Source organism: Cygnus atratus, chromosome 26 (assembly GCF_013377495.2).
Source record: "Cygnus atratus isolate AKBS03 ecotype Queensland, Australia chromosome 26, CAtr_DNAZoo_HiC_assembly, whole genome shotgun sequence".
Taxonomy (NCBI): domain Eukaryota; kingdom Metazoa; phylum Chordata; class Aves; order Anseriformes; family Anatidae; genus Cygnus; species Cygnus atratus.
The window spans coordinates 2865921-2893669 of NC_066387.1; the positions used below are offsets into that span (position 1 = coordinate 2865921).

A 27749-nucleotide genomic window follows, 5' to 3' on the forward strand; every position below is an offset into this window, starting at 1 on the left:
TGTATTTATGCTGCTTAGCACACCCAGGGATGAGCAGAGCTCAAAGGCTCTCTTTTTTAATTTCAAGTCCCCTGACAACCTGCTAAGAATTCTAAATTCATTAATAGCAGCGTAATAAATTATGAATATAACGCTGAGTCATAAAGACAGAAAGAAAACACTTTAAGGTATCTGGGTGAGAAACCCTGAAAACCTCCATTTATTAATATTCAGCTAGTCCAAATAACCAACATGAAGCGTTAAGACCTACTTTGAAACTACCAACGATTACTTTGAAATCTCATTCTTCTTCCTACTCGAGTTCATTATTTCGGGTATAAGTAGGAAATAAAATCAAATTAAAGTCAGAGCAAAAGAAAAAAAGGAAGTTAAGGAGAGGAAAAAGCTAAATTGCCATAGCAGGGCCATTCAAAAAGATGCTCTTTTCAGTGTGAAACGGTGAGACACTTGTGAGAGGTAACAGAGACAGTACAAAGCGAGAAAGTAGAGAAAGAAATTTGCATATTCGCTATATATTTGTATCTAATAGCCACACCCAGCACTAGACCTCTCAGAAATCGCAGTGTCAACAGTCTAGTTACAGTGACACCTTCTGCAACAGTCCTGAAAATGAGTTTGTCCCTCCTGTGCTAACAGTTAAAGAGCTCTTAACATGTAGCCTAAGCGTATGATTTAGAACCTACTCGGCTAGAACCAAGTTTTTATTGTTTCTCTGCTATTCTAAGGATCTCAGATCTGTCCTTGTCACTTATCTTGTCTCTCAAGGGATATCAGCATTTTCAGGCTATTTATTACAAGTATTAACTATTAAACTTGTGTAAGAGCTAAAGGCATACAATTTAACACCCTGCTGCCACTCTCAAGCTAGGGCAACAGAAATTAACAATTCACACTGCACTACTCCTGCTCTGCATGACAATGATTTTCTAGCTCCTTATCTCCCATGAAAAACAAAAGTACACTGCCTAGCTAAGAGACCACGGAACCAAAAGACCAATTCTCTAGCCAGAGCTTCCACAAATTTCCTTTAAAATCATCATCAAGGGTCAAGAAGTAGTTTACAGCATCAGTTATCTCCATATGCAAAACAAATAATGGATACATAATGCATGAAAATGAATTCACTAGTGTTTATGAAATGCTTGAGAATGCTTCCAAATGAGAAATATCAACCACTTATCCTTGTGCGTTATGAAAAAAAAAAAAAAAAAGCTTACTCCCAGCAAGAACTGCAACCCTTCGTACACAGCCAAGAAAAAAAATATCACAAAAAGAGCCTCCAGCAAGATGGCTCACGTCAGGCTTTTGGACTAAACATACACATGAGGAACATGTTACACACAAAGCAAGATATCCTCAGTTTTTGCAATAGGCCTTCAGTCCTATTTTGCTTTAAGTCATGGAGTATTCCAACCAACAGCTTCAAAGAATTTTACAGACACTGTTTGCTACAGGAGGATGATAATATTAATAAAATATTACGTGCACTCTATAGATGTGCCAAAGAGCAGGGAAAGGTTAACTGCAACCTTATGCAAGGTTGCACATAAATTGAGCCATGGATTTGTGGAAAGCAGTTGTCATATCAGCTTCTATTCCTATTTGCCTTCTCAACAGTTTGAAACCTGTGCTTTTATGCACAAGAAATCAAAAAGGACTGGGAGTTCTCATGGACAGCTATTAGCTTCAGCCGTGCAAAGAAAGCCGAAAACTTTCCCTCCTACAGCTCGACTTGAAGAAAACCAAACCTGCAACTTGTATCAGGCAGCAGCTGTGGATCCCACACAACCTAAGGCTAACTTTATTCACAGTCTGTTAAGAAATGGGGAGGAAAGGAGAGAAAGGAGAAAAGATTAATTGCACAAAGGAGTGCACTAATCTTTTCTTTTCAGAGTAGGACGCAAAACATATTTATTTGTTTCTTTATGAAATATTTAAAAATATTCATCCCCTAAAATATATTTTTACAAACCTCTAATAGTTTTGGCAGAACTTTCAAGCTCTGCCAAGAAACCTATTTGGACTGAATCCTTAAACAGAAGGAAAAATCAATCGCTGTTGTAAATGATGGTGTATTTCACTGAGCATAGATTTAATTCTGGGAAAACCTTCACTGGTATTTCAACAGAAATAAACAAGAGCAGACAAGTTATTTACAAATGTGTTTTAGAGAGATAGCTTGCCCCAGCTCTTTGCTGAGGTGATGTGCCATCAGTGAGCAGGGCTCTCACCTTCTCCCTCAATCGCTTTGCTTCTCTCTTCTTCCTCTAGATCTGGCCCCCTTTTCAGTTCCTCTTTTACTTTCACATCTTCCAAGGCAGTTTCAATAGCCATGACATCCCCAAGAGACTTCTGATCCTCTGTTTTGTGTCTTCTGGGCTGACTTCTTTTTCTGTGAGACCTAGAAGTACAGAAGTGTGATTTGACATAAAAGAACAGCCTTCAATATATAAAACAATCACCAACTTAAAAAGCTGCATACAAAACAAAAGGATCTTCTTTGGAGAGAAAACACAAGGTAGCTAACAATAGCTGCAGGACAAAACGGATATCTGAAAGGAAACAGATGAACCTTGCATAAAACAACATTTAAGATCCATTCACAGCAGCCATTAATTGTTCTGGTTTCTTAAAGAGCTTTTGCCACCCTAATATAAGCTCATGAGATACAGTTAAAATCGTTTTAATTGTATTTTAAATCTATTTTGCTTGTATTTCAAAAAACAGATGAAAAGGTGTTATAAATCTTTCTTTCATCCTCTCTTTCCATTCCATCATTTCTTTTCATTCTCTACATGCTTCCTTTTGGAAAACTGCTGGAAGTCTGCAAGCATCATCTTCCACCTCTCAAACACTACCCCAGCACTGCCACTTTCTCAAAACACCAAATAATGAATGCTTATAGCATAAGCAATAGGCAGTCTATGATTTCAGTAGGATAATTCACAGGGTCCAAGGCCTACGAAGAAGCCTAACTAAATAAAAAAGTGCACGTTAATGTGCTCAGACTAATACTAACAAGCTAATAGTAATGGTGTCCTCTCTTCAGAATCAACGTCACTACGACGAAAAGATACAGCAGCCACAATGTGAAAGCAAACGCAAAGTCAGATGCCAGGATAATGCCTTTTGGTTGGGACCCATACCAGAAGCCAAGCACCCACGCTGCCACTCACTCACTCCCCTGCAGGGCAGGAGGAGAAAATATGAAGAACAAAAGTGAGAAAACTTTTAGGTCCAGACACAGACAATTTATTAGGTGAAGGAAAGAGGAAATTGAGAGAGAGGGGGAAAAAAAAGGCAAAGGAAATCACTTACCACCTCCTACTTCCAGGCCAATGCCCAGACAGTCACTGGCAACTATACCCACCCACTCTTCTTCTTCCTCCACCCCAGTTTTTACTGCTGAGCATAAAACTGCATGCCATGGAATATTACCCCTTTGGCCAGTTTGGGCCAGCTGTCCTGGCCTCTGCCTCTCCCAGCCTGCTCACCGGCCAGGGGCAGAGTGGGAAAAGCCTTGACGCTGCACAGGCACTGCCCAGCAGAAGCCAAAACAGTGGTGCTATCAGCATTGTTTTAGCCACATGTCCAAAACATGGCCCTGTTCAGGCTTCTAGGAAGAAAGTTAACTCCATCCCAGCCAGACCCAGTCCAGACTTCTCCTTAAAGGATCTGCCAAATAGCTCCCTTCAGTGTGGGGTGCAAGCCTACCGAGCTCTGTTTTTCAGAAGAGACTAATTCAGAAACCTGCATTTTTTACACTATTTTTTTAGCATGTAGAGATTTTTTATTTTTTTGAAAACAGGATCTTCCATATGGCCTCCCTGTTCCAGGCCCTTGCATCTACCATCATGTAAGAAACCAAACCCCGCTGATACTGCATTCCCTTCCATCAGCCCCAAACTCTAGAAAAGCTGAAATTCAGCTTCACATCCCCAGAAACTCAGTTGCTAATTAGATTTGGAGTACTACAAAGTTAAGAGCCCTTAATCAGGCAACCAACAAAAGAAGGGAGAAAAATTAACCTGAGACGAATGATTAATAGAAAGGAAAGTTGATCCATATGCACAGGAATTTATAATTGCTAGACTCCAACCATATGGTAGCACTCCAAGTATAGATGTTAACTTCGCACCTGCAAGACACTCATTAGCAGGAACACACAGCTGAACCCAGAAGGATCAACTTTTCACCAATATTCGACGTACACACTGCCTTCTTCGTGTGGGGGGAAATCCAGGTGGGAGAAGACAAACCTGTAAGACTTTTCTGTTACAGCTGAAACTTTCCATAGTTGGTACGGAAAGCAGTGGAGTAGAATCAAGCTATTTTAAGAAAAGTGTATGTTTTACTGCCATTGTGTAGAAGTGCCAGGCAAAAATTAAGTCACACAACTTTATACTCACGGGAGATAAAAAAAGATCTTTTTACAGCGCTCTTTTGACTCTGAAGTTGTGGAAAAACTAACAGAGGAAGAAAGAACACGTCCGTTTAAAGAAACTGGGCTTCCAGAACTACGAGAGCTGAAGGCTGTACGTTTCCAGAAGTGCAGATGTTCTGTACCTGACATAATTCGCAGACCAGAAATGGGCTTTTTGTGGACTAGACTAAAACAGTCTCTTGCTGAAGCCATAAAGTAAACAAAGTATTTTTTTTCAAGGTAACTAAGTATGAATGACCTTAGAGAAGAAATAACATATCTCTTTGCAGAGTTTAAAAGCTACAGTCTCCAAGAGAGATGGCAAAACAGCGGCTTTGTACTCTTTGAAGTACAGACCACAAAGTGACTTAAAATTAAGTAGATACAACTGCGAAGAGGTCTGTGCAGAGGTGAATCCCATTCTTCCAGTAAAGTCCATCCTGCTGAGAAAAATCAGTCTTCAAGTAAAATTGTGTCTTTCTAAGACATAAGCATAAGAGAGACTACTGATAAGCAGTACTGAACTGCTTGAAACCTGCTCCAGTATAATACTGAAAAAATGTAGGAAACAATGAACAGATAAGAAAAAAAGTAGCTGGATGTTTTACAATAGCTCGGGTTAAAAGAGAGGCTCCTCTGTTAAGCAATAGGTTCAAACAGGGGAAATATCCTTGGTGTTACATGTGCAAACGTTAAATATACCCAAGTTACCCTGAATATCCATAGAAAGTATTCCCATAAAGAGGCTCCCAATTTCCAGACATGGAAGAATAGGATGCAGGGACCCATTGGAGTTCAGACAGTCATCGCCCCAAGAGCAGAAATCACACCTGCTGACTCTCAGACCACCCTGTTTTTCCTGAAGCTCACTACAGAACGAAGAACCGAAAACGTTTTAGGAAAATAACCTCTGGAGCGAAGCAACATTGCAGAGGTCTGTCATCTGTCAAAACGGCCCACTTATATCTTTAAGAGCCTGCCTTTAGTAGACAACACACCTTTCCCTGTTCAGCATTTTAAACTAAGGGCCTAATCATTTCATGTAGAAAAGGTAAGGCACAGGACTACCACTACAAAGCAAAACTAGGTGACCGAAAACTCCTGGAGGACAACAAAGACCAATGCCAGGGAAGGAGAGACACTCTTATCGTATATCCTTTTCTTTGATATACCTGAATGCATCCAACATCATCGAATTACTAGATCTGTAATTTTAAAACTCAAAGTCACTCATAGATCCTACCAGAGATGGCCTCAGAAACCTAAAGACTAATTAAAATTTTATTTCTGGATTTCAAGGAAGTGATGTTTGAACAGAAATTACAAGCGGAACCTTACTTTTAGATGAAGCAGTACAATTTCCAGAAATTGACAACACTCGCATCTGAAATGCAATGAATGGTAGATGAGATCAGAAAAAAATAAGCTGTGTGCGCTACAGAGGAAGCATTTTGGGTAACAGGCAGGCTAGGAATGAGAATGATGTTTAAAAAAAGGGAAAAAAAAAGTGTAAGGGAGCATATGGAAGAGCAGACACTTTACATCTATCTGAGTACATTAAAGCCTTACGATCATTCGATTTCTTGCTACATAGAGTTTCACTCTTCATGCAAGAATGCCAAGGAAGGTAAGTTCTTCCAGTGGCAGCCCATTTCTGAAACTCACTAGTCCAATCCCACCTGCCAAGGCAGCAGCAGCCTTTTATTGACTATCTGCTTTGGTGACCAGTTAGCTTTGCCCACATCCCGTTAACCATCGGACAAATATCACATCTCTGGCCTGGGTTTGTTCAGGTCATTAGCTGAGCACTCAAGAATGGAAAACCAGAACAGGCAGCTGAGGTTCTCTAACAGGACACAAGAGGAGATCTCAGAAAACTGCACAAATACAAGATGAAGTCTGAGAAACCTTGATGTCCAAAGATTTTCTGTGCCCTTTCAAGGAAGGAGGCATGAAAAAACTAATTGAACCAGGAAAACACTTTAGGAGTTACTGTTTTAAGAAACTTGACAGGAGAAAGAACAAAGTCATTGAAGTTGATGAGGGAAGTCACATACCGCTGTTTGCTGTCCTCTTCCTCATCTCCTATCCTATAAAGCAAGATTCCAACAGTAAAAGGTTAGCATGCCAAATTTTCAATTCAAGCATGCTGTAACACAAAAAACATGATGAACTTGCAGAAAATTAATACAGAGATCAAAGGAAGCACAAAAAGGCATGCATAAAATCCCTTTTGCAATTGACAATTTTTTCCTCCTGCCTTCTGATAAGCGAAGCTATAAATGTTTACTATAGATTTTTTGTCTTCTAGGATAAAAGATGGGATGTGAGGGGGCAGACAGTGTCCTACTTTCAAAAAACTTGTGCTTCTATAGTGTTTAGAAGAAACAGAACAATGAGGGAGCATATTACCCATGAAAAATTAGAAGAGCAAATGAGAGAGTGAGAGAGTTTGAACTATCCCAAACTGAGAACTACCGAGTTTAAAAGCTTAGCAATTAAAATCAAACACAATGCTTAGACAATTTTTTTTGTCCGTTTCTGTTATCTGCGTGGTCATTTTTTTGTTTGTTTTACCTGCGAAGCAATTTGGCCTTCAATTCTGCCTTCGTCTCATTCCAGGCATCTAGTTCTGGGCTAGTCAGAGCCGTGGGTTTCATATGGTCCAGGACAGCAATATCTTTTCCTTGTTTCCATAAATCGTAACGTTCTGGTTGCAGAACCCTCACAAAGACATCCATGGAAATCTTCACCATGTCTTTGCGGCAAGTACACTGCAAGAGATTTCCAGACACCAACACCATGTCAGATCAGAGGAACTTTCTCTCTTCTCATCAGCTGAGCTTGCCTTCCTCCAGAGGCAAACTGGCCCTCTGCAGGCTTTGTCTGTAAGGCCAACAGTGGGTTACGCAAGGAAGTGCACTGACGCATCCGTGGGTATTTCAACTTGATGAAAAGCATCGCCTCCACCTGCCCTGGGCAATAACAGGGACAGCACAAGCTGCCATACGCTCCAAGGTAGTTGAAGGCTCTGTTCCCCAATGTTTTCTTCTCTAAGCCCACCAACCAAGTTAGAACTTTCTTATAAATGCTATACAGTGTATATATTACTCATCTACTGTCTTACAGTCATTAGACAGTAATAACTTCGGTCAATACAGACCAGAGGTCTGAGTTTGAGCTCAAACCTCCATCTCCCCTCTTAGCCAGTCTCTTCTGGAGTTTCTCAGGCTGAAAATAGATTAGCAACACCACTTTGTAACTGAAAAAGCCTTAAAGGAACAAAAGCTTAACCTAATGACCAAGGCAGTTAAACTTCATAATTGCACGTCAAAGATGTAGCGTATAAATCCTTCACAAGACAGCAAATTGCAAAACCAAAAATTAAGAACATTTTGCTGCTGGCAATGCAAGATGGTTTGAACAGACGGACAAGATCTGTTCAGCTGTGTCCAGCTTCCAAAAATTAACTGGTTACTTAGCAAAAGATGGTAAAAATAGTGGAGTGGGAGAAGAATCAAAAGAAAAAGCAGGAATGTACCGATGCCACTGGATGCAGGTAATAGCCAAGACACCGGTTTGGCAATAGCATTATTCAGGAAGCTCAACCCACACAAAAATGGAGTAGAACAAAAATACAGATGTGCATCACAGAAAGCGAGCAGCCAGCCACCCCGCAATAGGAGCCCCGGCTGCTCTCCATTTTCTGAGCTGATAACACCGCAACTAACAAAACCTACCTGTACGTTGAGCAGGCTTTTAAAAATCAGAAGAGAAACATCGGTGATTTATAACTAAGAAATTATCACAACTTTACTCCCCAGAGCCCTGATAGAAGACCTAAAGCAGCAAAAAATATCAAAATATTCCTTAACCTCCAGCAATTAACACACAAAGCCCCCGCCGCAAGAAATTACTTTCACCTGTGCACTTCAGGAGACTAATCAAAGCATATGTAGAGAAATAAAAAAGGCCAAACCAACAACATTCTGCGTTTAACCCAAATATGCCTAAGCCAAAGAAAACATGCATCTTTCATTTCAAGTAGCATACGTTCATTAAAATTAACCTCTGGAATGACACTCTTGCCATTGTTTTCATCTACACAAAGACTAGTTACAGGTTTTTTTACTTGGATTCTGTTTGCTCTGATGAAGCTCAGAATTAATGGACTGTCTTTCTTCCAAGGAGATTCTCACCCAGGATGCAGACACCAGGCTGAAGGAGCATCTGTTCTTTATGAGCTTCTAACTCAAAGGCGGCACAGGATTGAGAAGGACACAGCAATACAGCAAAATCCACTTGCATCTGGGGGCTGCAACTGCAGCTTTGCTGGTAGGTGTGAAAAGCAGGACCCCTTCTTAGTTCTGCTCTAAGGTTCAAAGCATTGCTTGGCAGGCACCTGCACTAAATTGCCTTTCAACTTCAAGTTGAAGATGAGGTAATTCAGCCACTTCGCAGGACTTTTTTTAAAGCTGTTTCACCATCCCTCTGTACCTTTTCAAAACCATACTATCCTTTTTCCTCAGAGAAATGCATGAAATTAAACTTGTCTCCTTTCTTCTTTCATTTTTCACTACCATTAAAAGCCTTATGGCTTCTCGAGAAGCCATCGAGAGAGAAAAGAAAGACTCTTTCTGTGCAGTTCTTGGCCATCCCACTTCCCCCCAGCCCCTGTTTCTCCTTTTGGGCTACCTGCAGTCCTGCTACGACTTGGAAAGCAGCAATCACTGAGCATGTTGAGTGGGAAGAAGTATTTATGGCCAGGCACTTTCAGGAAAACTCGATTCATTTAATGAAAAACAGCGCAGGAAAGAAAGGCTGGAAATGCAATTTGGCCAAAGAATGGCAGGCCCACAGCTGGTGCCCATGTTTCAAATTCCTGCCCAGGCAGAAGCTTCTCACCAGCACCTCCACAAATGCAAGCTTAAGGGATTTGTGTTGAGCACATTCTCAATCACTTTTCCTTAAGAAATGTTAAAAGCGCCTGTGTACTGCTACAAAGAGGAATGCAGAAGAGCACCCCACAGCATACATCACCAGAGAGCTATGGAGATTGACCTCCTCTGCCTTTACAAATATGAAAAATGGCTTAAAAGAGGAACAGCCCACTTCCTCATCCTGACCCGGCACCAAGATGCTACAAGCACGCAGATGTCAATCCCTTCAAATCAAGCGGAGCAAATCCTGAGTCGGACAGGTCTAAAGGTCTCAAGTGCAGTCTCCAACACCACAGAACCACCGGCAGCCTGAAAGTCTCACAACAACGTGAAATATACACAGATTATCGTGACGCCACATACTGAGCTAGCTGGATGCTGCTCCTCACGCTGCTATTCAGAGAAATGACACCGTGGGCTGCAATCTCCAACACGCCGCAACACCAGCAGCCTGCAGCAGCCAAGTTCCTTTCTTCATACACAAATCTAACATGATGTATGTTTATATTTCAATTTTAATTTAATTTTATTGCTTTCACAGTAGCAAGCATGAATAATTTACAAAGCCTTTTTCCTCTGGGGCTTCTCCCAGATCATGCAGTTATATTTCCTCAGCTGCTGCAGTTCTGTCACATTCGTGTTCCCAGAATGGACAGGGTATTTTTCCATACACTTCCCTCAGACACAGCAGCAAGATCCTTCTAACACAGCAGACACAATACAACTGCAAAGGGGAACGTGCACGTATGTATTAGGGGTGGGAGAGGGAGCAGAAGGGGGAGATCAGAGAAGGAGACTGCAGGGAAAGAGGGGCGAGAAGATTCCTTTGCAACGAATTACCTGCTCTGCTGTATTAGAACAGGGCAAAAAGAGCAAGCCTGTGTTTCCCTGTCAATGACAGCCATCTCCATGTACTGCCCGTTTCCATATACAGAGTCATATTTATTCCAAATATTCTAAGTATGTGATTTGGCCATAAACACACAAGTTTTCTAAGACGTATTATGCCTACACCACCCCCCTCTGTCTCTCCCTACCTCAATCTCTGCAGAACATGTCTTTCATTTTCCATTTTCCCCCCTCAAATTCTAACACTTTATTACTCCAGTATTATTAAAATGTGTAGAAGCAACAATATAAAATGAACGTGACTACGCTTACACAACCACTAAGGAGAGATAAGAAACCTCGTTTTCTTTATGTGAGGGAAAACGGAACCACAAAGTCCCCATTCAGGTATTCTAGAAATTCCTACTACAGATTTCCTTCCTTTCTTTTGGCAGCATAGCACATACCAGTTGTAGACCTGTGAAAGATTTAGAAGTGATATGGTCACCCAAAGCACGGACCATGACTAAAAGGCAACATGAGGGATATGCTTGTCATATCAAACTGGCAGGTGAGAAATATAAGGAACTCTGCGATCTAATCAACCATCTTGGTGCCTCTTCTCTGCCTCTCCCCACCTGGTAGCCAGACTGCCACACCGACCTGCTCGGGAACAGCACGGCTGGAGGAGTGACAGATCAAACAACAGAGTATTTGTCATCAAGGAAGATTCATCTCCGAGGACCAACTGCAAGTTCTGAGGAAAGTGGCAGGGGATAGAAAATAAAACAAAACAGTGTTAGGGGTAGTTCTTTGCCTTCAGTTACAGGGTATTTGAGACCCAAAACAGCAGCAAGACGATAGGAACTTCCATATTCACCAAGTCTGCAGGAACCTATTTGTTCCATCTTCTGAAGACTTTTGCTAGCCCCAGCTCTCCTTTTTCATAAGCTAATGACTTTGCTACCCATATGGGATAAAAATACACAAAGCCAATTTGCAAACAAAAAACCTAGAAAAATAAGGAAATGCAAAGGTGAAACACTTTTCCAACACAGAAAAACAACAAACTTCCCCTATTTCCTACTTTATTATCTGTTAGACTTGGAGACTGTGGTGAAATACCTGACCGCACCAAGAACCGTCTCATCAATAATCATCAATAATAATTCAGTGATAGTTGGAAATGTGTTAATACTGAATGTGTAACTGTTATCTTATTTGCTATTTTATTTTTAAACTAACAAGCATATATAAAATTACAGTCAAATGAAAAGACGAAATGATCTATGAAAAAATGTAGCCTCATTCAACCTCATTGTTGTAGGGATTCCTTCCCTCACTTCCCAGGTATTACCACTAAACTGAACCCCATCTGTTCTGTAACATAGAAAGAGTTAACGTAAAACGACCCTTCTCCTTACGTAGGAATAGTCACAAAAATGATCTATGTAAATTGGCACATCTGGTTCTCATAGAAAAAAACCTCACATTTAGATGAAGTCAGGGCCTGTTGCAAGCACAGTTGTTTAAGACTCAGCTAGCCTCCCACTTTGCCTTAATGGAAGTTTGAACAGAAAAAAAAATACAATGCGCTCAGTTAAGTTCTTTCAGCTATTATGCCGTCATTAAATGGAAAACCTAAATCTTTGCTTAAGGTTTTTTTTTGTCTGCTTCTTTGTAACGATGAAGCCTAAAAGCAAGTTACTGGGAAAGAAAAGATGGCTATGTCCAAAAGGTCAGAAAATTCTTGCTGTACGTTATAGGAATACACACTGCTCACACAGAGAACACTCCTAAACGTTTCTTTATGAAGTGCCAGGACAAGATATAAAGCTTCAGCTTTTGGTGGAAACACAAAATACTCTCAGTACAATACTTCTAAACAGCTATCCAACTGCTTATCCGATTACAGATGTGTTCCTTGAGATCTAGTTAATACTCACCCACTACGACAGCAAAAACTAGTCTGGGCTCCAGTTTATTTCCCTTCCCTTCAGCCCAAAGTTACATTTCCACTCAGCCCCTTAGCGAGCAATGCTCCCAGAGACAACCAAGTTTTCAAAAGTGACAAAAGCACACAAATTGCAGGTAGGTGCCTAAAAGATGAGTGTTGGGTATTCTGCGCGTCACTGAGGAGTTAAACTTTGAACAGAAGGAGAAAAACCTAAAATGCTTCGTTCGTGTGCTTAATGGTTGGTAGTTGAAAGCTTGTGGGAAGGGAGATGAGTCTTGACCCCCTGTTTCTACTCTAATTACAAGCATTGCTGTAAGTCTCAACAACAAACCAGTTCATTAGGAAACCCACTGGAAATCCTCCACAGAGTTTCATAAACAAAACAATTAGGCAAAGACTTCCAAGGACTCCCCCTGGTCCCTGGCCGCAGGGCATGCTTTCTCCTCACTTGCTTCCTTAACTTGCTGCCATAATGTTCCGTGCAGATTTCTGTGGGCAGAAGAGCTGGGTAAATAGCAAGTGATGGTAGCTGGGGAGGCAGTTTTACCCACTCCTCTGCAACATTCAAAATTCAGTATAGAGTGCTATGTGACATGCTTTATGTTAGGCAAATATAATAACACCCCATCCAACTCGCAGGTTTCTGCTGATATGTTACATGGAGATGTGTCAGCCTTTCCCCCCACCATGCTATTTCACAACTACTGCCAGAATCACTTTTTTTTTTTAAAGCTCTTCTACTATTCCGTAGACTACACCTGTACAGTTGCCAACTACTCCTGAAGCTTTCTAAAATATTCCACCATTGTTCCTGAGAGATGGACACAACCCCAGCAGGTGAGGGTCCAGCACTGTGTCTCTGATAAGGCTGAAAGGACCAAGAAAGAAATTCACTGCTCTCACCAACACTACCAAAAAGGGACTCGGTGAAATACCAGCTCCTCTGTGTTTGGACAGACTCGTTCCAGTACAAGGAATAAACAAAATAAGACTAAATCATAACCACTGGATAAAAGCCTACAGTGAACACCATTCTGACGTTATCTCAAGCTATTATTTCTTCCGCATCGTCAGCCTTGTGGTTGGTGAAAGAAGTCTACAACCGAGCACTTTTGCTGGCAGAAAGCATGTCACGTCAGCGGGTCAGCACTGTGATCGTGCATTAAGGAAGCAGCTACCATGCACTGACATGGCTTAGCGAAGTTCTACAGCTCTGAAGTGACAGATGTACTAGACAATTCCTGCTAAGTCAGTGCAGTTAGCCTTTTATCCTCCTGTTGGATCAACCGCTTCTTATTCATTTTGTTTAAAAAGAAAGCCAAAAGCTGTGATGGTTTGCAGGCCTGTGATATAACAGATGAAGCAGTAAAATCCACCATTTTGTATACCACATATGACTAGGAAAATCTACAGGCAGTTTGTAGAAACATGAATCATTTTGTTTGGTGGAATATCAAGTGTTGGTATCTAAAGTGACAACCCAAGATCTGCCTCTAGCACACTGGAATTATTTTCCTGGGTAACAACAAGTATTCCTCAGTGACATTTTTCAAACGGACAAGAAACTGAGATTTGTTTGTTGCATCTCCAAATGATATAAGTTAGAATCAGGGGAGGGCTGATGTATAAATAAAGGAGGCAGGAGGCTGTCTATCAATCCTAAAAGAAACAGCAATCGAGGCCCCTCTGAAAACCACATACCAAAAGAAGCACTTCTCTCTCCAGTAATAATCTAGATTCACCTGCATGTATTCTCGAAGCAGTTGGAGAGTTTGGTGAGTTACAGAGCAGAGGTGAGATCTGAATCCTGACAACCGAGATTAGGAAGCGTTCTCAAAGACCCTGCAACAGAACCTGCTGACTGAACCTGCCAGTAGGGAACCAAGCTGGAAGAAAATCAGGAGCATGGCTGTCAGGAAAGACAAATAATTAAGCCAGGTGGAGTTTAAAAAATTAAAAGACGTTGCTCATAAGCAATCTACTCTAAGCACGCTATAATAAAAAGTGGGCTTTATTTTTAAAAATGTTCTTCCTGCACAGAGCGAAGAGACAGAAGGTTAACAAATGTTGCCCTTAAGTATGCTGAAGGAATTACTGTGGAGGACAACAAAAAGACAAGGTACCTGATGAGAAAGTGTGATGTGAATTCACAGCTACTTTACACTTTTACACTGCCTTTCAGAGTTTTAACATCATCATTTCTGCAACTCTTGAGCAGAATGCACTATTATTTATTCATTCGTAGGTGGGTAAGACTGCTCTTCTTCCTTTGTATCTAAGCCCCCATGTGTCACCCGTGAAGCAATTGAGTGGAGCAACACCAACTGCCCAGGAAAGCACAGTGCTATGGCTGCTTTCAAAAGGGATTGTGATGGCCTCACAGTCCTACTATCCCCAAAGCCTGATGACCCCAAAGCCCCAGCTCTGACACATGAATGATTGGGGCTGGTAGCCTTTACCAGGGACTCCATGTGACAGGGAAGCTGAGCAAATAAGCTGCAGGGAGCACATTCTTCACATAGCTATTTACTTGCAGCCACAAAGCACACAGCCACCTCCGCACTATAAATCACGGGGTTAGTGAGGCAGGGAAAGGGGGGGAGACTGGCAGCCCAGCCACATCAGGACCCGACGGGCTGAGGGCAGCTCCCAGAGAGTCACCCCGAGCTGGCAAAGTCATTTCCAAGCTGCATTCAGGAAGCCAAGAACAGCTTTACACCTTACAGTAATTAAGCTAAGAGTAAATCAGACTGAGCAATCTTGTAAAACAGATCCCTAGCAGTTCAACGCCCTAAAGGCGAGGACAAGGGGTGAGCAAAGCAGGCAAGCTGCCTGAAGTCATTTCTGCCCCCACTGCCTGCCCAGAGGTATAAAATGTCCCATTTGGGGGGAGTCAGGTCCTGAGCAGCTCCCAGTGACCTGGACTGGGCGCTGCAGTTGCTCACGTGCCCCTTCTTCCAGGTTAGGCCAGAAACCCGCCTGGCACCACCCATCCCAGTGGCTAAAATCCCCCAAACGTCCAGGTTTTGTGATTACAAACCAGTATTTGTCCTTCCTTCCTTAGAAAAATGCTGCCAACCAACCTCCCAGTCAGTACTTCAGAAGGAGGTCTCAGAAGAGAGCTGATAAAATGAAGCTCCGAGAAAACTTCAGAAAAATAACTGTCTCCTTCCCACCTTAACATTAAAAGCACTGTAAAAATTCCTTTTTATTGCAAAGAATCAGTGTTTTGTGGAGAGTAAAGCATTAGGAATGTTTACAAATAACAGAACAAAACAACTACCAAAAAGGGGAAAGATTTTATACAAAAGCATTTTTTGAATCTGTCTTACAAAAAGGAACTATGAAAATGCTATTCCACACTAGAATATTTTTTTTATCTTTTTTTTTTTTGGTATTATACGCTTAAAAGGTCCAATTAGAATCAGTTAAGGCATACATACAAAGTAATGCAAAAATACAAGTTTTATTTCCCCTATTTCAGAGACCAATTTTACAGCACTACCAAGCAGTTTCTGCATAATTCTCAGGAATTTTATTTCTTGGGAAATAAAGGACATCTTTCAAGAGAAAACCTACTAGCATATGAATAGTGAGGAGAAGCAAGCTTCAATTTTGCAATGAAAATTATATGCCAGACAACTTTAAATCATAAATACTCCAAAAGTAAATTTGAGATCTGTTATTCCATTATTATTTTAAAAACGCACACCAAAAAATAAAAATAAAACTCCACAATGGAAGCAACAGTTCGGAAACAACAAGCTGTGCAAAAGACCACAGTGTAAGCTCCAAAAGGCACCTCTCTTGGGGATGCCTTTATGTATCAGTAAAATCCAAACAGAAGAGTCTTACTCGTCTTCTTCTCGCCAGAGAAAGGAGTAAGCAGCAGAGGACTGAGCTGTGCTGGAGCAGAGGTCTCTCCTGGAATGCTCTGCAGGTGGAGATGAAGGCTACTTATTTCAGGACACAAAGTGTAGGATTTGGAAAGGAGGGCAACTTGACCCCATTTTATACTGAGAGAGAGATAATTCCAGCACTATCTCTGGAGTAAATAAGAGATAAAATGAAGGTATGAAAATGTCAACCGATGGTAACGCAGATGCTATCATCTAGGAGTGTCTGCTAGTAATATAAAGGGAAGAGCAAAAAATTGTTCCCCTCCCACCCACTTATTTCCAGTCCAGTTTGAAAAAAATAGAAAAGCCGACCTGTGAGACACACTTGAATTTCTTATAAAATTGTATACTCTGAAAGTGTCTTTTCAAACCAGAGGAGACTTATAGGCCGCATCGACTTCAAGGAGGACACTTAACTAAACCAGTTGATGTTGAAAGGGTTGTTTAGTCAAACACACTGCTAAGACCACCCTCAGCCTATTGATGGTTGCATCCATGAGTTTTCAGAAACAAACTGAACCAAAAAAAACAATGCAGAAAGCAGCTGCAGGCTCATATTAAAAAAAAAAAGCCACAAACACAAAACACACTGAACAAACCCAAACCTAATGGTAGGGAATGAAAATGATCATTCACTGCCTTTCATTCATCAGGCCTTTTTCAACAAAAAAATTAATGGTAGACAAATGACTGAAGAGCACCAACTACCGAGTACAAAGGAAAGTATTTCTCTGTAATTTCCAGGCTCTGCCTGTGCAGGTAAACATTAACTACGGCATACAAAAGTAAAACCATCCCTATTCAACTGTATTATTTAATCGGTAATATGAAGGCCTAAAGCAGAGTGTTCAGATCACAGCTGACTCCTGACATTGCGCCACTATCTGTAACTCCTTGAAAAACCCTTTAACTCCTTCCTGAATCTCTTCTTACTTCACACATTATAGCAGCCCGATGCTGATGTCAGCCAGATAAGGCCGCATCTTAAAAAGGGCATCTCCTGCTAGAGTTTGATCTCCACATTTAACATAGCAAAGAATGCTGAAATGAATTACCATTAAGTATTTGGAAAGACCTAGTGATGACTGCACCCCAGGATGACCTACGGGAGCCCCAAGGTTAACTGAAGGTCTCTCTCCCACCTGTAGAAGAGTAGCTGAGAGATGTAATATTCAACTGCTGCCTTCTGCACAGATTAAGTGAAACAGGAACTATGGTTGGTCTTAAAGTCAGTCACCTTGACTGGAAAGAAGTCGGCTGCAACAGAAGGCTCCTTGAGGACTGGTGGGAGACATTTACAATGACAGTAAATGAGGTAACAGTTAAAGAGCTGTTAATTCTTACACTTCTGGGCACAATGTCCAGCTGCAGGCGAGACATCTATTTCCCAGTGGTACACCACCATGTAATTAGAGACCTGAGGTAAAGGAGAGTGTTATATCCTTCCTCTGAATCGAAAGAGACTGACATTTTCTAAGAACTGGGGAGCAACCAGTCCTGAGGATTTAAATACATCATGAGCGGTGACAGGAATTTTGTCCACCACATACCAGCACTGAGGCTAGAGAAGCACTTACCACATAGATCAGCAAGTTGGACTTCAGAAGCAAACACCTGCTATAAATAAAAAGCTGAAACAAAACCAGGGCAAGCATAAGGAAAGAAACCAGAGATTTCTGCTAAACGCTTGTGGTAACCAATGTGCCAAACGCCATCATTTTTCAGGTTTCCCACCTGAGCCTGGGGCAGACTAAACATAGAGGAGACATCTGATAGATGAAGACAGTAAATGGTAAGAGATTATTGTCAGGGTTGGTTACAACTTGCATCTAAACACGTGAAACCCAGAAGGAACATCCCCATGATCATTACAGACAGACAAACACCCATCCAGTTCCTTTATGGCAGCTTCTCCTGCACTGTTCTGAAAGAGACTCCACAACCTCTCCACTAGGTTCTCAAAATGCTGTGAGCCAGACAGCTAATTTCTTCACCCAAGGGTCCACCAAGCCAATTTCCAATCGCATTTTTAAGCATCTGTTGATCCTGGTTACGGGTCTACACAAATACAAGTACACCTACCAACTATCGGTTTCCCACACAACTCCGCAGCCATTGCCGTTTTTGCCAATGCTGATGCTTGTTCTACAATTCGAGCAGAAACGGTGTCTAAGAAGCTGATCTTTAAACTTCGCTCCAGTCGTCATGTATTTTTACAGCCTAGGCAGGTTCCCTGGTGGTTAGCAGAACATTTCATCTGTTTGGCAGGCAATTAGCATGGTTCTATCTATGGTTTTTGGAGGTAAGCCATTACCTTCCTGTCTCTTACTCTATGCCACTGACATGTCTCACTCTATTCATAGCTCTGAAAAAAGCAGAATTCAAATTTAATCCCTAGGATAACGTCCAGAAGAACATTAGAACTGTCTAATTTTGAACCTTACCTTGTCACCAATCTCATGAGTACTGGCAGGACAAGGAGAGAAGAATCACTTTACAGCCTGGTTTCACTGCAGTAACACTACAGACCTATGGAGCGCCATCTACTCAAGAGTTTCTAAGAATTTTAAAAATGACCATATGACATGAAAAAAAACCTGCTCTGATGTAGGCAAATATAATCAAATTGTGCCTGACAGCACAGAAATCAATATAGCCATTTCTAAATTTAGCAAAGCTGCAGTAGTTAACCAAAAATTGCACTCCTGGATGTCTCTCTCCCTGAATTCCTTCTCCTTAAATGTGCAGGCAGGTGGGGTGTAGAGAGTCAGCTGATGTTCCATTAAAGTTCCTGTTTAACTTAAAATGGGATTTAAATAAACCTTTTGCCCTCACTGTGTAACAGCATTCATACCTCATCTGGAGCCTGACAGTAAGGTATCAAAGGGTTAATTACCATGTATGCAATGTGTGGTTTAGGTAATATTAAATGGAAATCTCTGAACAGACAAGTGTCAGCAAGTGCAATGGAAATAAATTGGGCATCTCCTTCCACACTTCAACTTTCTCTCCCCAGATTTGCTCAGAGCTCTCTATGCTGCTTGTTCAGTAATTTCACGCTACGCTGCTTAACAATGTAAGCATGGAGGCTCAATCTAAAACTGCACTTCCCAAATGTCACTTGTTTGTGAACACATGGCTGAACCCAAAATTGCTTTTAATATTAGAGTGGTGCCTGCTGGCACTGCTGTAGTTAAGGGTCTGTCAGAACTTCCACGATAAACCCCATTTTCTGGGGTGTATAACCACGACCATTTGCTACAGACAAGCCTGGCATACAAGGTCACAACAAACTAACTCGATTTTTTTTTTCCACATTTTCAAACCAAGTTTGTTTGGCCATTTTTGACTGTAAGACACTTAACACCATTTTGAGGCCTCTCACGGTTCTAGGTTTTTCTTACCCTCTCTTTAGCTCCAGAACAAATTCAAAAGGACAACTCCCAGTCCACCTCCACATGGTCTCAGAGCCCACGGCTACTGCCGCATGGTCTGCTTTACCGCCTTGAAGGACTGCAAAAAGATTACAAACACCAACCCTGGATTCACATCCTTGAACACTGGCAGGGGACAGCGGGAACAAATACATGACTTTTCAGTATGAGGATTTTTCTATTCTGAGAATCATTTCAGTTGCCATTACTAGCAATTCAGAGGTATTACCTGGCTGGCACAGTGAATGTTATACTTCATGGCACAGCCACTAGCATGCCTAACGTAAGATGCTTTTACACCACTGCGGTTTCACAAATGAAATAATAAAATCTATTTGCTTATTTTAGACAAGGAGAGTGCTCAGGTGCCAAATTTGTTAGCTAACAGCTGACTCCTTGAAACTGTGGGCTAAATATTACTGAAAAAATAAACAAGACAGACACCCGAAGGTAACCTGAAGGGCTAAACTTGCTTTCTGTGGATAAGCTTCTCGGACACCGAGTGTTGCGATGTTTGACAGTCAAGGACTGCCTGCCTGCAGTTGCTGAGGCAGGATATAAATACCAAGAGATGGAAAAAAGCAGGAAAAAAGGCTCCTGTGGGTTAACAACCACCTTCCTTTCCTAGTTGCCTTAATGATGCTTACTAATTAAAAAGGAAAACTAGGAAGAAACAGCATGGCTTTTTTCATGATTCTACAAGATCCCTCACTGTCTGCAGTGCCAGAAACAGCACTAGCTTCGAGAAGCAGGAAGGAGTGACTGGCATTAATCACAGAGCAACCACTCAGGCTAATTAACACACAGCAACGATCACTTCTGAATATAATTATACGTAGAAAGTTTCAGCTTGGGCCGAAAGTGGCGGAAGGCATTACAGCACATTACAAAGGTGAAGGGTTAAAGACAGCATTTTCAATGAGCCTAGGATCCCAAAGCAGAGAAGAGAGTGACTACATTCAGTGATCATCTACCTTTCTTAGAATATAAACCCTAGTAAAGGAAAAATGGGCATCATTACAGTGTTCCACAGATTGAGGCACAGATGCACTTGCAGCCCATTTTCAGTGGGGTTGGTTTTGCCCAGAACAAAGCATTAGGATGCATTACGAAACCTGCAGAGTCACACCGAGTTGATAGAAGAAAAATAAGTGAAGGAGATGATATAAATGTTATTCTAGAGTGAAATCTAAGTCTGCCTTTCTGGAAAGGAACATCTGAGGCAATTTTACACTGCTACCCCATGGCAATCATTTATCCTTTCCCCAAAGACTGTGTGGAACTGATCCCTAATTTAAAAATTCACAGATTTTATTGAACTAGTTATGCTGCACTGCATCACATCTAATGTACCAAAGACATCAATGCATTAAAAACAAGCCATTTAAGGCAGACTTTCAAAAAAGAGAAAAACTATATTAATCAGTTTGAAATATATGCCCATAGCTGCTAATAATTCACATTTAAAAACCAGAGAACGCACTATGCATGCTTTCATGAAAAACTGTCAGTGCCCTCGGAACTGTCAAAAGTAACAAAAACATACAAGAAATTTGCCCTAATGAAATAGCCATACACAGCCATTCCAGCATGATTCTCCTCCTGAGACATGACTCAGGCTTTTTGTACTATGCAGATGGTAGAGAAATTCAAATATTTTCACAAGGTTATTGGTATATTCCTATGAAAGTTTAAGATGTCTACAGCTTATTCCTTCTCCTTCAGCGTGTACCTAATGAATTGTATTCAGTCATATCAGTCACCTTATTCAGTGTGAAACACAGTTTGGATGCTTCAGAAAACTAATCCAAACTTATTAGTTTCAAAACAACCTCTCCACAAGGTGCATGTACATTCAGCATTCAAGAAAGTCATTACTACGCCCTTAAAATGACATGAATTATCAACAAGAACAAAACAACAACATGGAACAATGAAAGAGTATATCCTCAAAACAATTTCAGTTTTGGTCAAAAGGACAAGTCCCCCACTCAATTGTTTTTATTTCACGAGCTGGTGGTCTTAAGTAATCCCTCATCCAAACAGACACCTACTTGGGTTGCCATTTTTCCATAGTCGATCCACCGCAAAGTGGCAAAGTTGGTAGACTCGGCACAGTTGAAGCCGTGATTGAAGCCAGCATGGTAACCGTAAGGAAACGTAATCATGAACTCTCCAGCTTCCTGGGTGATCTGAAAAACAAAAATAAGACATACCCCACAGATCAGTTGAAATAGCAGTTTGAGAACAGAGTTAAATCTCTCTGGTTAAATCTCTCTCTCCCAGCTGGAGGGGAGGCAGAACAGTCACTGCCAACTCTTGGCTAAACCTGGAACAACTTCTTGCTAACAGCAGAAATATCAAAGTAATTCTACTCATGAAAAAAGACAGTACAAAGGATGGAAACCATCACAAGATCTGAACTCTGTTGAGTCAAAGTTACAGAAAGAATCCCAGGCTGCAGCAGTTCAACAAATTTTTTGATGGTCATCACTTCAGCTTATGTTAAGTCCAAACCCATGTTCATACTCCATGCTAGTGGGGCCAAGTAAATTGGATTTCCCACCTAAACATCCACTCTGCCTTGCAGTGTCCTGCTGAAATACATGCTACTTTCCACTGTATTTATTTCCTCGCTCATATTTATCATTCTTATTCCCATTTGTTCACCCATTAGTCAAACAACCTAAAAATTACAGCTCACCATTTGTCTACTCAAGTAAAATTAAAACAATAAGCAAAAAGATTGAAAACTGCAGATTACGGCAGATCAGAGGCCAATCAATTCCCAACGCTTTTAGAAAATCACCTTTTAAAAACCTACGAAGAGGAGACATCGGGGAAGAAAGGAAGATAATTAAATCCTAGCACACAGCGTAAGAACAACTGGCAGCAATACTGGCAGCTTTGAGCAATCCTCCCGGGCCAGCTCGCCAGCTTACCAAAACGTATGATAGCATCTCCCTTCGATAGATCACAAAAGAGGCAAAATTTGTCCTTCCCTTGTCTTTCTAAACCAGAAGTGCTGACCAGGCTTTCATAACAGCCACATGACGCCTCTGGATCATTTCCCACAACACAGTGGTTCAGAGCCTACAGAGGTTTTGAAGAACTTACACTTAAAAGCACAAGGATCGGTCCACACAGGAAATGTGAGCAGAAGTTAAAGTATTTACCCACTATGCTGATCAAACACCTAAGCCTGCTAATGCTATGAACATTAGCAGAATAAAAAGAATTAAAAAAAGAAAAAAGAAAAGCTTATATGACAACACGAGAAGCTTCTGGATGAGAGGTGCCGAAGTCCGGTCTGCAGCCAGCTTCACGGCGCGTTCCCCATCCAGCCCCCTCCATAAATCAAAGCAGAGCGGTAGATTGCTAACTTCACAAGACGGAAAGATTATGTTTCTGTCACGAAATCTACATCCTGGTGTCTTCATTTCAAGCCCACAGTGTATGTCCTCCATGTCACTGCTGTCAACATTATCCCTACAATAAATTAGAAAGCACTCGAGATGATGGATAGGCCATGCAGAAAAGTAATAACTATTGAAAGAAAGCCAGCACAAACTGCCACTCATGGAGAAAGCCCTAAATTTACTGACTTCTGCAAGCTCTTGAAGAATAAATGGAGAAATCAATAGGAGATTACAGAAATACACATTTTTAATTATTAAAAAGCCCTAGTATTGATCTGCTTCTTTTTTTCCAGAAGTAAATACCATTATAGAGATTTATAAATGTGTGCTTATTCACTTCATTGAAATCTGCCAAGAATTTAGATGAAGGGATCCTATCTCTGTTTCTAAAGAAAAATGGCACACATTCCCTGTCTGTGAATAATAGCGATCCTCCTTCAAAAGCTACTATTTCAGGACAGGGGTTATTCAGATACAGGCTGCTCTGACTTAAGAGATCTCCTCCTCCTCTTCACATTTAAAAACAACCAGTGACTGCCAGAGAGTTGAGCAAATCTATCACAAATACACATTTTCACCCCGCGCTCTGTAAATCAGGATTAGGAATTATATTTCTTTAGGTAAGATGTTAATAATCCCCCTTCCTTTAAAATATAAAGCTTGGCTTTGACATGCACTAGCCTCTCCTATTTTTTAGGGGGGGGAAAAGAAGAAACAGATAAAAATCAGATTCGTAGCATTCAGGTAGCACATATTTTAAAGGTTCTACATATAATCAGCATGAAGGAGACACCAGACATGAATCTGTAAAAAGACTTCATGTCACAAATCAAAAGATTCAGAGCAGGAAGCCTAGCTAAATGGGAGAAGGCTTTTTACCAAGCAACAAATTAGAAATTCCCTTATTTAAAGCACTTCACACCCCATGCCTATCACCATACAGAACAGTAAAGCTGACCTGGGATAAGCTTGGAAGGAAAGCTTTCCTCTAGCGACTTTTTTTTTTTCCCCTCAAACTCTTTTGTTCCTCTTGCACGGTTATTGATCAGAAACCACTCACCATACAATTACCAGTGTCCCTTTCCACAAATACATGGAAAAGCAAACACATAAAGATGTATCACTCCGGAGCAAAATCTGCCCACCTACAACATTTAAACTTTTGAAGCCTGACAAGAATTTCCTTCCTGTTCTGACCCCCTGCGGACACAAAAGCACTGCCCAAACACACCACCCGAATGACACGGCAGAAATTAATTCCCATTTCCTGTTCTCTTCCATTCCACAGGAAGGGATGCCAGCAGGGGGCTGCACGACAGACTTCACTTACAATGCCTAGGCTGCACCAACAGATACTTTTTAATCAGTATTATTTTCAGCTTTTTTAGATAAGCAGTGACCCCTTGTTAGGCTCTGTTCAACATGTTCTGGCATCACTTATGAAGCTGTTTTAACCAGAAGCCATAAGAAAAATACCATTAATAGCAGCAAGACACGGCATTCAACTGATACTGCAGCAGAAAAAAGCGTAAGAAGAAATTCTTAAACTTCACCATTTAAGTGACATTTAGACCAATAAAGATAAGGTCGGACAGACTTTTCAGAAGATCACACTGGCTACAAGTTTTGTACTCTTTTGGGAGTACGGTTGGAATAGACATCTTTGACGCTCCATCAAGTCATTTCTCCAAGGGGCATCTATGCATTGAGATGCCACTCACATTCCAATCTGCCCATCTACTTTCCTGAAATTTGTAAAATTAAAATCCTTACCAAAAAAATCAGATCCCACAATTAGATATTTTCATTATTATTTTCAACCATATGTAGCAGATATCAATATTTTCACACTTGGGATTTAGGTTTCACAGACAGAATTACAAGAAAAATGGTTTGTTGATCTGTAAGAACAATTTAACATCGACCATCGTGTGCAAACTAGGCCAAGTCTAGCTAGCCACTGATGTTGAACCGTAAGCACCACACATTGCTTCATGCAAGCCTCCTCTGCACTGACAGCGAGCTCATCTGACAAGCCAGATGATCACACTTCAAATTTCATTCATCACAGCCTTCCACCAGGAAAAATGAAACAGTCCCTGGAGCAGTAAATTGAATGAATTCATGGTTCTTATGCTATAAAAAAGCCAAGATCTTTTACCTCCATCTCAAAGAATCACTAGGCTCATCAAATAGGTGCCATACTTTGTCTCAGGTGGACTAACTCTAGCAAAACCATGCCTAAAAATGATCAGAGCTCAAGAGTTCTTACTTAGAAACAGAAGGGCATAATATCTAGAATGCTGATGATGCAAGGGGGTTGAGGAAGAATGAAATCAATTTGAATCGGGCATTCTTTGACACTTCCCACCAGAGTTAAGAGTCACAGTGTCTCCAACTCGATTCCTTTTCCCACACCCAGACAGGATCATACCCTGACACGATGTCTTAACCCCCCTGGCAGGACAAGAGCTCCGTACGCTGCTAACACGCAGGAGCAGTAACTGCTTGATTGATTCTACACAGATATGAAATCCGTGGTAAGCATGCTTGGCTGAGGAGATTTACTTCTTGTCCAAAGACTTTGAGAATAAGCACATTAAAGCGATCATGCCAAATAAACATGACCCAGCATTTCAAATAAGACGACTTAAGAGATGCGGGGATCCTTACTGGCCCTGTGTAGACAGAAGGCTTGTACAACAGAGAATCAGTACGTCTAACTCCAGTTTTTGATTCATACTGGATCCAGGAGAACAAAAATTAAGCCTGTGTTCAAGAATTACCTGTGAGTTATGCAGCCTATTGATAAGCCATAGCACCTGAATTACAGTTTAGCCCTGCCTACCTGGAGAAGCTCCGTAAGTGACGAAGTTACAATGCTTAAGTTAGCTCTTGTGAAAGGTTTTACGAATAGAGATACTTCACAAAGCTTGTCCTAGACAAACCACAAATCCTCATTTACAGGTATCCAGCTGGTTTAAACTGATATGATACATTTAGCATAATAATGCATTTGGAAATTAAGCAAATTGCTCCCCAGTGGCTTGCAATGAATTGTTTCCTTAAAGGAGGGGTGTTGTGGTTTGTGCAACTCAACAGCTTACCAGCATCTCCAAAGTATCTTTTTGGTACATACCCGGTCAAAAGGAATGCCGTACTTCTTCAAGATCGAGGGCGAAATGAGGGTCATCTTGTGACGGAGGAAAGCATCGCATCCCTGAGAGCTTCCAGGAAAAAATCCTGTGGAGACATTACAAAGAGGACTATCATTTCTGGAGTATTATACCCAATCATTATTTAATCAGAGACAAGATGACAAAATGAAAACTGCCTAGATACTTTAGATAGGTAAAAACAATAGGCATACTACTAAAGATGTCAGTACTTAGCACATGCCTCACTGTTTAAAATACCACATAAATCTTGTGGGGAAAAAAAATTGCATGTTGATGCACTTAAGTGTTAATCCCATTCAAGTTGAGAGTTAGCTTGTAAATCATACATATTTGGGCATAAGCAACTTGGCCAGAATTTCAGGAAAATCCTAACAAATTAAGAAACAGAACCTGGCTGTCTCACGTTTGGGCTAGACTCTGAGCCACCCTTTTTCTGAATATGGACAAGGAAAAATTGACAAGCATGCACCATCTACTCCATACTGATATGTCCTTTTTATACCTTCTTTGATGGGCAGCTATATTATTCCTGGGAAAGTAACACAACTGTTATCAAACGATTCCAGAACGATCTGCCCTACATACCAGCCTAAAGGAAAAAAAAATAAGCATGCAGATGTTAATATGCAGTCAAAAGAAAGAAACAAAACAAAACATATCCACTACAAGGCAGTGGAAAAAGGGACACTTATTCACTGGCCACAGCAGTCACTCGTATGTCTGGCAGAGACAGCATGATCTGACTCAGCATCTCAACAGTACGAAGTGCAAGTTCAACCAGAGCTATGAGATCCACACCGAGTCATTAAAACAAACCACAAATAATTAAAAGTAGGATAAAAACCGAACCAAACTCTTGATGTCAGTACTTCCTTCCCGAAAACATCAGCAAGACCAATGTAAAAGCACTGTGTTCAAGACCATGTGTTCGGGTGATTCAATCAACAAATTGTGTGTTTATAGGGATTAAAAAAACACCATCATTTAGGAGAAAGAGAAAAAAAGGCAACCAAGCTCTGGAAGCAAAATTAATTGATGGGACGTAATGGAAGGGGGTTCAGAAAGTGAAAAAGAAAGGATTGCTGGATTCCAAGTTCTCTTATATTTTTGTCCTAAAAGGATTTCAATTACAATTATGACTGTCTACTACCCGGTCTGTCATCCTTCTCTGCACTTCCTCTTTTTAATGCACAGTTTAAGTGGCTCTCGTTAAAGCCACTAATAAAGAAGCACATTTTAAGTGATTAGCACCAATAACACGGCAACACATTAACATTCTCTCCATGGGCTCCACAACTCTCCCAGTGAGCTCTTTTACAGCTCAGCTATTCATTTTCCGTATTAATTGCATACTCATCTCTCCACAGTGAACTTCTTTGTAGTATAGACCACTGATGTACAGGACAGGGAGGATGCCCAAGCAGTAATGCTGCTTCATCGTAGTTTTAAAGCATTACTCATCCCAACTTCCATAAGGCAACAACCAGCTTAAAATAAATCATTGATAATTTGTGTCCGGTTTATTGCCAGCCATCACTGTGCTTCAAAAACTGATCATCAGTAAAATGAAGTTACAAACAGCAAGAGTCTTAATATTACTGTGTCAGACTTTGGTGTGATATTTCAGATTCTACAGAGCACGAGTCATCTAGATTTATTACCTTTCTAAT

At 41.0% G+C, this 27749-nt stretch overlaps 1 protein-coding gene across 12 annotated transcripts in view; it reads right to left on the bottom strand.

Moving 5' to 3' along the window:
* Positions 1-27749, bottom strand: part of KDM4B (lysine demethylase 4B) — a 91422-nt gene that overhangs the window by 26315 nt on the left and 37358 nt on the right. For 6 of the 12 annotated variants that reach the window (XM_050715627.1, XM_035567723.2, XM_050715628.1 and 3 more), the window contains exons 7-10: positions 26040-26143; positions 21536-21673; positions 7001-7197; positions 2232-2401 (exon numbers count right to left, since the gene is read on the bottom strand). In XM_050715627.1, coding sequence (XP_050571584.1) covers positions 2232-2401; positions 7001-7197; positions 21536-21673; positions 26040-26143 — 609 coding nt within the window. Of the gene's footprint in view, positions 1-2231; positions 2402-6480; positions 6514-7000; positions 7198-15433; positions 16083-21535; positions 21674-26039; positions 26144-27749 lie in introns of those variants that run through there. The other 6 variants (XM_035567721.2, XM_050715624.1, XM_035567722.2 and 3 more) reach the window with 3 other exon arrangements.